The 11,265-nt window shown below is 38.5% G+C and overlaps 1 protein-coding gene across 2 annotated transcripts; it reads right to left on the bottom strand.

Moving 5' to 3' along the window:
* Positions 1-401: 401 nt before the first annotated feature.
* On the bottom strand, positions 402-10,120 carry igf2b (insulin-like growth factor 2b). Of its 2 annotated transcripts, none has more exons than XM_060915078.1 (4): positions 9,864-10,120; positions 8,963-9,113; positions 5,203-5,384; positions 402-3,600 (listed from the first exon to the last, which is right to left on the bottom strand). In XM_060915078.1, exons 1-4 carry the CDS (start codon positions 9,936-9,938, stop codon positions 3,364-3,366), a joined length of 645 nt encoding a protein of 214 aa, XP_060771061.1. In that variant the 5' UTR covers positions 9,939-10,120; the 3' UTR covers positions 402-3,363. The 2 variants fall into 2 exon arrangements, with proteins under 2 accessions (XP_060771061.1, XP_060771062.1); XM_060915079.1 differs by lacking the exon at positions 9,864-10,120 and adding an exon at positions 9,215-9,356.
* Positions 10,121-11,265: the final 1,145 nt, after the last annotated feature.

Raw genomic sequence — 11,265 nt, forward strand, 5'->3', positions numbered from 1 at the left:
CACACACACACACACACACACCAAAATAGCAAACTAGAGCCTCTTGTTTAAAAAAGGCGCATTAATCAGAACCTGATCCGGTGAGCTTCGCGCCAAATGAAACTCACACATCAGGGATAATTTCTCACAAATGCATGTCTATATACACAATTTGTATGAAGTTTGCAATTTGAAGAAAGTACATTTATTCTTATTTGAATCTCTGAAGGTTTCTAAGTTTAACTTCTTGTGCAAAGTTGCATGTTTGATCACACTTTTAGTGCAATTTATTTCATAATCATATTCTCATATAACAGACTATGAGTATTTTTAAGCATATTCCAAGTACTCTTGGGTCTACAGAAAGAAAACAATCACGCACACACCAAAATGCACACATAATACAAATGTAACAAAATGTATTTCATAAAATGTTTTCTTTATTGATAGTAAAAATGAAAGTACATGAAATGTGCATTTTGGACGTTGTAGCGTGCAGAGGTTAAGTCAATAAACATACACACAGGTTGAGTGGGCTACTGGTACTAGTATGTTTGTATGGACATAGATGTTTGCCTGGACATATAGGCAAAAGATCCCTCTATATTCCACGCAGTTTATGTTTTACCTTTATGATCACATAGAAATCTGTTCAAACAAAAGAGTGGATGCAGTCCTCACAGGAATAATAATAATAATAATAATAATAATAATAATAATAATAATAATAATAATAATAATAATAATAATTGCACTGTTTAATCAAACAACTGATAAGAATACAGAGAGGAAGGAATGTGGAGGAAAAGTGGTATATTAATTTGTCAGGTCATGATGCTAAATGTTGTTCTGTATTCAATAACATTATTGGCTCATTTTACTCCATCCCAAAGTGTGGTAAATATTTTATAAAGGAAATGTTTGTTAATTATTGATAGTCCCAAATCAACACTTCTGTCTTCTATAAACTTTTGTTTTCTACCTGAGTTTTAAACCTGCTTTTTTTTAGGGTAGCCCTTTAACAATGAATTATTATTATTATTATTTATTATTATTATTATTATTATTAAATTGTCACACGGAAGTAACCACCAAAGTCCCACCAAAAGCCAGATGTATGGCATGTAGAAAGAGAAGGGAAGTGGGCCACTTGTAAATGCCCACATTTATGATGGATAAGCATCACCTCAGTGGCCTTCAGTGAACACCAAGGGGATGAGCACTTCAGCTGTCAGTGGATAATTGCATTAATAGAAACTGCCCTTTACACACATCTGTGACTAAGCTTCACTCAGTTACAAATCGGTGTCAAAGAGCATTATATCTCCCTCCAGCTGCTGGCTTCTAAACACCACTCTGAGCTGATATATGAAGTGGTCATTTAACACTTATACCTACACTGAATATGTATTTATGTTTTAATGATACCAATAAAATAGCAATAATGACAACATCACCATTTCCTTTAGAACAAAACTGCTTCAGTTATTGTTACTGCATATGGAACAAGTGTAATAAGTCAAGCATGAGTATTTTTAATAACAGAAATCCATTTGGCAAACCAAAAAACCATGTGAGAGAAGCAAGAAGTGAAGAAACGCAGAGTCTTCTGAGTATGTGCCTGTTTTTGTGACAACATGCCTAAGCAGTCCAGGGTACTTCTGCTGTTTAAATATGAATTTTAAAATAGCTGAAATAGCTCAGTGGCAAACCAAAAGGAGAAAAGAATATTTTTGGTACAAAGCATCTACAAAAAAAAAAAAAAGCAGTACAAGTACAATGGGAAAAGGAGAGCATATAAAATAAATTCCATCAGTTGAGCATCAGTGCTATGTATATTACTGTATTTGGACCAATTTTCATATATATATTTTTATAACAAAATAAATAATGCCTTTATACAGTGCCCATATTTATATTTAAACAAACAAACAAAAAGCTTGGCGGCTCATTATGCAAGATACAGCTCAGACTAAAAGAATATAACATGACGTCCCTGGAAACTAATTTTATATATATTCAGTACCAGTCAAAAGTCTGGACACATTTCCTCCTCATTACTATGAATGAGTCTTCAAGTGTGTCCAAACATTTGACTGGTACTATACATTTTAATATTTATATATTCAAGTATTTGTTTTCAGGCAAAAGCATGTGAATACTACTGATATAAATTTTAAAATAAATGTTAGTTGAAATTATTGCGTATTTATTCCCTTTGAAATGATATTTGTGCCTTTCCTCAGAACCGTAAAATAACATCCAAAAAAAAAAAAATAAATGATGAAAAAAAGTCTATTTTGCATCAACAGGAACGTCACGGTACCAGAGACTGAACGGGTTTTGATTTACCTTTAAAAAAAAAATCTTCTTGAAGAGAAAGCAGAAGATTTAAAAAACAAAACAAAAAACATCCCACTTATTCCAAGTCCCTTTACTCCCATTTCCTGCAGTGCAAGGCCAGGGCTATGTGCAGTCCAGGCCTGAGCGTCACCCTTTCAGTGTCCTCACGTACGGCTCCTTCAATTGAGTGCAGTGAGAACTGAAGCAGGGGGGCACGGCGCGACTGTTGCACATTTTGATACAAGACACGTCCATACACAGTGGCACCCCCTTCACACATTGCCACAGCCGATATGCTCATTTTATCTCTTTGTAAGTCACACTTTCCTTAAAACGGAAAGCTTAATAATTATTTGAAGAACAAAAAAACGTGCTTTTCAAACTTCCTTTCCTTTGAGTCTATTCACAACACTAGCACCATGACATTTTTTTAGCTACACGTTCATTGTCCGTAAAAAAATAGTGCCTTTATTTACTCAACAAGAACTTTGACATAATCCGTGGCAATGTGCAATTTGCAGATACTTTTCTGCTTTTTTTGTTTGTGATTAGAAGGTGCTGGAACAGGAATCTAATTTTTACAAAACAATTCCTTACAGTGTGGATGTCCCTTTATAGTGAGCGGTGCAAAGTAACGAATAAGGATAAGGATTAACTGAGAAGATATACTTCTGCCTTGGGAGAATGTTGTTGAATGCTTGTTGTTTGTGCTAGCAGTTCTTCATGTTCTGATGTCCTCCAAAACGACTGTCCTTGACTCTTGCAAGCCATATATCTCTTTCATCACGTATGCTTCCTTTGCTCCTCTTAATCGTTTTTAGCATCCACCTGAATTTCTGTCACCCAAACTGTTATCTTCCATCCTTATTTCAGTCTCGTTTGTCCATATTGATGAACGAAACAGCAAGAGTAAGGACTGGAAGAATGCAAACATGTATGTGTGAGGGAGGGAGGCAGGATGTAGAGGACCACCACGGAAATGACGCCAGATACAAAGCTATGATCCCCTACTCTTTTATCACTGTGCAAATTATCCTGTCTTCACTTGTGGCTGACGTAGTCTTCTGTGGGATGCAATAAGGGAGGGAGTTTGCTGGGAAGTGTGATAAGACGCTTGTGGACTTTGGCCTGTCTCTGGCCCTTTTTCTTTTCTGCCTGCGGCCTGAACTTCCTCGATCGCAGGATAGCTGGGATGCCTCTCCGTAGTCTCTGGGCTGCATTCTGTTGCCAGACTCCATAATTGACATATTTTATAATCGCATGTTTTCTTGGGATATCCTATAGAGAGACAAAAAACAAATCATGATCATGATTGTGTTTCTTGTTGCGTGTACATCAACAATTCCACAAAATAAAGTTGTTTACAAAGGCACCACTGCCTAAACAAGGAAATCCGCATAGATTTTATGAGTCAGCGTAAACTACTACTTGAGCACAAACTTCCAAACCCAACACAGAAAAAAGACATGAAACAAAAGCGTGTGCTCCAGTGTGACAGTAGATGAACCTTTGTCACTCAGAGATATGTTGTGAAATAACTGTATGTCAGAGATATATGCAAATTAATTACAGACGTTGATGTTGGAAGTAGGGGTCCCCCCCACACACACACACAGATACACACAGTCTCCCTTTACTGCACCAAATGTTTGTTTTTTAAACAATATTTGTCTGATTTTCATTTCTGCCTTTCATACTTCTTTAAAACATAAAGAATGCTTTATATTTTAAAGAAATATGCTGAGGTTACTAGTTACTTTTCAGGTTTGTTTGTTTTTTTGATTAGCTGGAATTGTTGCAAAGAGGAAAACAGGGCTGTTTTTCTGAGCTTATGAAAAGCTGACATTTTAGGGATTTAAGGTTCCTACAGGACAGCAACATTATAAACATGATGAGCTTATAGAATATGATACTTTACTGTAGAGTAAACTACCAAACAGTCTATAAAGTAATTATAATTCGCTCAGATGTCTACACCAATAAAATGTAACATACACATTAATGCAGCAGGAATATATATATATATATATATATATATATATATATATATATATATATATATATATATATAGAGAGAGAGAGAGAGAGAGAGAGAGAGAGAGAGAGAGTGTATATATATATATATTAGTAAAACATTGACGAGGAGCATTTCACTGCAAAATGTGTACTTTTGCTTTTGATACTTTAAGAACATATTGCTGATAATACTTACATACATTTACTTAAGTAAAGGATGTGAATATATCTGACCAAAGCATCTCATCTGACTATAAGAATAGGCAGCCAATGTGTAGAAGTGGTCTCTCAGTCAAGTAGGCTACAAATTTAACTTGTACTCTACATTCAAGGGCCGATGGTTTGCCTAACGACTTTTGAGTTTGCACTTTTTATTAAAGGATTTTATGAAGCTTTCATGATTGAAATGAACACACCTCTTTGATATGAACCAATTTTTACTGTCATAATACTAAAGATGCTGTGTAAACATCTAAATCTTACTTTCTAGTTTTCTTAAGTAGCTGTATACTTCTCAAAACCTTGGGTTCGACTCATTAATAGCTGAGTCTAATCAGCACTTCTGTGTTGGACAGTGTTGCCCAGGGTAGGGCACCATGAAAGAAGTGATAATGGTGTGTTGTAGTCCATGACCCCCCCAAAAAAAATAAAATAAAATAAAACTCTTGCATAGAGTATTTACTTCAGAGATAAACAATCTCCCTGAAGAACCCTTCAAGTGACCTCTATTTCAGGCCTGGTATCATTTTCCACTTTGTCAGCTCTTTCAAGGGAACACATGCTTATGGTTTCTGTACAAACACATTGTTGTAGATGTTGAGTGTGACAGAACAGAAGTGTTGTTTCCCATGGTGGCTTATATACCTGTTTTAATGCTGGCATCACAGATATGACCTGAAGAGAAGTGGCTGAGACGTCCCTCTCTGACTTGGCTGGCTTGGCACAGTACTGTTCCAACAGTGCAAGATCACAACTCCTAAAACAACACTCCTCCACAATGCCACGGTTCTGAGAACGTCGGCTGTTCGTTCTGCTTATTGGCCTACCTGTGGACGCAAACAATATAGATAAATTAGCTGATGGAATAAAAGGGAAGACTATATATAATCTGAATGATTAATAATGTAATTAATGTTCAACAGAAGCTCAGACCTGTAAACATGTGACAGTTCTCTCAAACACAGTGAAACACTCAGAATTACATACAGAGGTTGGAGGCATACAAAAAAACTCTATTTGATCTTCTGCTTATCCAAGCTAATCTTGTTAGTCTAAATGAGCCATTTGAAGTTCCTCTGAGTGAATACATAAACATCCATGACAGTTCCACATAAGCAGTGAAGGAAAGCTTAGGGGCAAAACATGTTCAGGTTGAAGGTCAGAATCCTGTTGTGATGAGTAAATATTAAAAATGCCGGATATCTTTTGACCTTGTCTCTTGCTATCTTGGCACACAGAGCAAAACAGATAAATTGTGAGCACAAAAGGTGAGGGGGCAGGATGGATTTGGAAAAACCAACATTAAAGAAAGGGGAAGTGACACGTGACAAAGAAGAGCAGGAAATCTGATAAGATGTACCCTCGATAATTAGTTTCCGTCTTCTGGCATTCCAAAGGGATAATAGATAGGAATTGATAGTAGGACAGGAAATATGACTAAGGCAAAGTGGAACTGGATGAAGAGAAAAGACTGTCCTGGCCTAAATTGGATAATGATCTCTTTGGGTAGTTGGGCTTCTGTGGCCAAAAGAACACAAAGGTCTGTTTTGTGAATGCATGTGGGAGGAGAAAAAAAAACAATAAAAATGTGTTTAAATTCTTAAAGCATTAATGCATGATAAATACTCTCGCTCTCTGTTTGTGAATGCATCTATATAATAAAAAGAAAATCACACAGTGGCTTGAAGATATGAAGTTTATCTTCTTGTGTTGAAAAACTCCCATTTTTCATACGAAATACATCACGGATCTGAGTGACATAAATAACATTGGCTGGCTTTCTTTCATCATATATTAGATATATTCCATTCAGATAGCATGATACTGAATGGGTCGAAGAAGAGTTCAATATCATGCTAGCTGAATGGAATATATCTGATATACCATGAAAAAAGCCAGCCAACATTATTATTATTATTATTATTATTATTATTATTATTATTATTATTATACATAAACACCCTCTCTGACAGTTTTTCGACGTCCGTTGGTATGTTTTTCTCTTGTAAATATGCATGAAGAATATCTAATGAAGTTTTGGTAGCCTTTCAGGTGTTCAACGTGTCTTTCTCTCCAAAAAAAAAAAATCTTCTGCGCGTACGAAGCAGAAAATTCTCTCACTTGGTATTCGCATCAGCTCCAACGTGTGACATCATACTGTCTTGACAACCATGCAATATATCGTAAACCATATTCAATGCTCATTCTCCATTGGGTCCATTGGGTAGAGTGACGTAATACACGTATAATAAGAGATATGCTAACAATATTGCATGCTAGCAAACCAAATAAATGAAACCCGCTAGAAGGGAATAGAACACGTGTTTTTATTCCATTGAAAAAAAAAAGTGTCCTGTATGGATAATAATTCCTGATATGACGTCACTCCTAGTGTTTTCCCAGCTGACTAGACTTTTTTTTTTTGGTGTGTTTATGTCCATATAATATAAAGAACAATTACACGGTGGTGCGAAAATATGAAGTTTATCTTCTCGTGCTGGAAAAATAGTTCACTCATTTGCTTCGCTCACTCATGAAATATATATTCACCACTTGAAGATATATGCTGTTTGTTTGTTTTATCTGTAGCCGCTTATCCTGTGCGGGGTCGCAGGGGCCAAGCTGGAGCCCATCCCAGCTGACTATGGACAAGTCGCTAGATCATTGCAGGGCTGGCACACACAACCATTCACACTCACGGTCAATTTAGAGCCACCAATTAACCTAACCTGCATATCTTTGGACTGTATGAGGAAACCCACACACGCGTGGAGAACATGCAAACTCCACACAGAAAGGGTGGGTTCGAACCCAGAACCTTCTTGCTGTGAGGCGACAGTGATCGATCTATCTATCTATCTATCTATCTATCTATCTATCTCAGAGCATTTTTTAAGGATTTTCCATTAGGAGACCAACTGGTCTGGGCAATACAATCACAGGCCCCAGAGTCCATCAGGCTGCACCACTACGGCATATTCTGTGATGCAAATTGCCGCATTACGAATCCTCGTTTCAGCCAACATAATATCAACATAGTTAATGCAGTGCCAAGTTTCCCTTGTTAAATGTATACTTACAAGGTACTTGGTTAATTAATTGCAACTGATTGAACCAAATGATAAGACATAACTTGGTTTAAAATTTGGTCTCCCAGTGAAGTTGGTTTGGCATTGACTAGGAGACCAAATCTGGCCACTGGGAGACCATTTGGTCTCCCAGTAACTATGTTAAAAAATGCTCTGATCTCTCTCTCTCTCTCTCTCTCTCTCTCTCTCTATATATATATATATATATATATATATATATATATATATATATATACACTACCGTTCAAAAGTTTGGGGTCACTTTGAAATGTCCTTATTTTTGAAAGAAAAGCACTGTTCTTTTCAATGAAGATCACTTTAAACTAATCAGAAATCCACTCTATACATTGCTAATGTGGTAAATGACTATTCTAGCTGCAAATGTGTGGTTTTTGGTGCAATATCTCCATAGGTGTATAGAGGCCCATTTCCAGCAACTCTCACTCCAGTGTTCTAATGGTACAATGTGTTTGCTCATTGCCTCAGAAGGCTAATGGATGATTAGAAAACCCTTGTACAATCATGTTAGCACAGCTGAAAACAGTTGAGCTCTTTAGAGAAGCTATAAAACTGACCTTCCTTTGAGCAGATTGAGTTTCTGGAGCATCACATTTGTGGGGTCGATTAAATGCTCAAAATGGCCAGAAAAATGTCTTGACTATATTTTCTATTCATTTTACAACTTACGGTGGTAAATAAAAGTGTGACTTTTCATGGAAAACACAAAATTGTTTGGGTGACCCCAAACTTTTGAACGATAATATATATATATATATATATATATATATATATATATATATATATATATATAATTAAAGCATGTATTTATTCCCCAACTTCTACCAGCAACATGTAGTCTGGGAACAGTAGAACAGTACTAGAGAGGGTGAACGGAATGTCACTTGGGTGCTATTAGTTTCTCTCTCGGAATGCGCGAATAAACAGACGCGCCATTGTGAGCTACTTAACTGTGCGCGTCCTTTTCATGCGCAGAGATATGGAGCAGAGAATTCGCGCAGTCAGCAAGTGCGCGCTCAGCGTCGCCAGCTCTGCTTCCACATCCACCAGGGCTGTATGAGTTCAACAATGACTCCAGGCGTGCAGATGACACGGGTTAGATACCGTTTCGAATTTGGTGGGGTTTCGATCCTGATTCCAAAACATTTAATCCCATCTCAGTCTCATTGGAACCCTGAGCGCGCAAGCACCAAGATGAGCAAGACGCGCTCACGCCCCCACACCACCACACACACACACACACACAGACAGTTATAACTTTCGAGTTTGGATTACACAGAGCATGCTGAAGTACTTACTGAAGTAGAAGCCTCTGTCTTCGCACACGAACTGCAGCGCATCCACCAGCTCTCCTCCGCACAGCGTCTCTGCGGCAGCGATTTCAAACACGCAGAAGGATAAAACAAGCGCGCACACGAGCATCTGACTGGACGAGCACAGCTTATGGCCCTGCAGAGAAAATGCAAGGCGTAAAGTCATAAACGAGCCCGGAATGAGACCTTTTTTACAGTGGTTTAAACCTGTAACATCAGCTTATTTCATGTACGAACCTTTTAACCTTTTTGGAAAAAATAGGTGCATTCAAAAAAAAAAAAGCATGCGTAACCTGTCATTCATTCATCCTCACATCTTATTTTATATAGTATTCCATCATACTCAAATACACACACGCACACACACACACACACACCTCCTCCTCCTCCATGATGATGATTAAACAGATGAAAGAAGAACTGCTTGTGCTGGCTGAAAACCTGGTTTATCTCTCAGTACCTGTCTTGCACAACTTTTCACAAGTTGCCAACTACTCAATAATTCAAGTTGCCTATCCTATCCAGACTCAGCATATAGCTAATTGTCCTTGCCTTTAACAAATATCGCCCCCTAGTGCTGATCAGTTGTTGTTGTTTTTTTTCATTAATGCACGATATCTTGCTCAAGACTAATAACAGTAAACGCATAACACAACTTACATAACCAGGTGAAACGTTACTTAAGCCTGCGTGAACAGTTTGCATCATTAGGCCTATAGTTTTCAGCACATGATAGACTATTAGAATTTTTTGCAACATGCATCTGGATCATATTCTTACAAACAGCTGGCAGATTTGCATCAGTAAAGTTAAAACTGCAGCTTGGTAGTTCCAGCCAGTTAAAAAAAAAAGGGGGGGGGGGGAGTTGATCAAATGTCCGTATTACCTTATTTATGCCACTGTCTCTCCTCAAGCAGCTGTGGCAAACAGAATGGTAACTGAGGTTGTGTTCTTGCTCCATGTCAGTGTTTCAAAAAGCAAAAACAAAAATAGGAATTATAAAAAATAATAATAGTAATAATAATAATAAACCGTCGTATTTGGCAGGAAAGAAATACCAGGTAGTTTTCCCAGATAGTGCTGTAGAGATGTGTGTGTGTGTGTATGTGTGTGTGCGTGTGTGTGTGTGACGCTGTCCCCAAATCTAGGCGACAGGCAAAAAGTTCTCAGAGTGAAGTGTTATATAGCAAGGCCCGCCCTCTAGCCCCAGTCTTGCCCCGCCCACCGCATCCCTCCACGCCGGCGATCTTATTGCGCAAACGCGAACAGAGGGGCAGCAGCTCGCGACTCGGCGGCTGGCGCGCTGCTGCGCATGATGTCATTTCCTCCGCTGTCTACCTGTTTTATTGATCCTCGCGTATATAGTGCCTGTTATATGCTGCTAATTCACTTACGGCCTGAGTGCTGTGCTGAGAGGGGATATTGGGGAATTAGCAGGATCTGAATTGAACTCGAATTGGTGTGATTGAATTACGTTATACCTGGAAATGTCATCCATCAGCAGGCAAAGTAATTACAGCCATTACTCGACGCGGCCGGTTTGTGGGAATGGTTAAGTCTGAAATAATAGCTGGCCTCTCAATGCTGTATATTTCCTGTGAATGCTAGATGCATCAAATTCACACTGACTGTGAGAGCCAGAGTTCAGGCTGGAGTCTACACTACACTCTCAAACAGAACGGTGTCAGAGCCATGCCATAGATGGTGCTTCCAGTCATAAATATCCCATCATAAACTTCCCATCATAAATGTTTACATACAAGGGCTCTTTTAATCGATTATTCGGTTTCTGTGGCATCTACAAACCTTCTGTATTTTGTTTATTAGTATCTCATCTCATCTCATTATCTCTAGCTGCTTTATCCTGTTCTACAGGGTTGCAGGCAAGCTGGAGCCTATCCCAGCTGACTATGGGCGAAAGGCGGGGTACACCCTGGACAAGTCGCCAGGTCATCACAGGGCTGACACATAGACACAGACAACCATTCACACTCACATTCACACCTACGCTCAATTTAGAGTCACCAGTTAACCTAACCTGCATGTCTTTGGACTGTGGGGGAAACCGGAGCACCCGGAGGAAACCCACGCGGACACGGGGAGAACATGCAAACTCCGCACAGAAAGGCCCTCGCCGGTCATGGGGCTCGAACCCGGACCTTCTTGCTGTGAGGCGACAGCGCTAACCACTACACCACCGTGCTGCCCTGTTTATTAGTATGTGTAGGCTTAAACATCTCACAGTGAGTGCATTTAATTTTTTATTCCTAGAATAATTTTCATTCCTA

The sequence above is a fragment of the Neoarius graeffei genome, chromosome 2 (genome assembly GCF_027579695.1).
Source record: "Neoarius graeffei isolate fNeoGra1 chromosome 2, fNeoGra1.pri, whole genome shotgun sequence".
NCBI classification, from domain to species: Eukaryota; Metazoa; Chordata; class Actinopteri; order Siluriformes; family Ariidae; genus Neoarius; species Neoarius graeffei.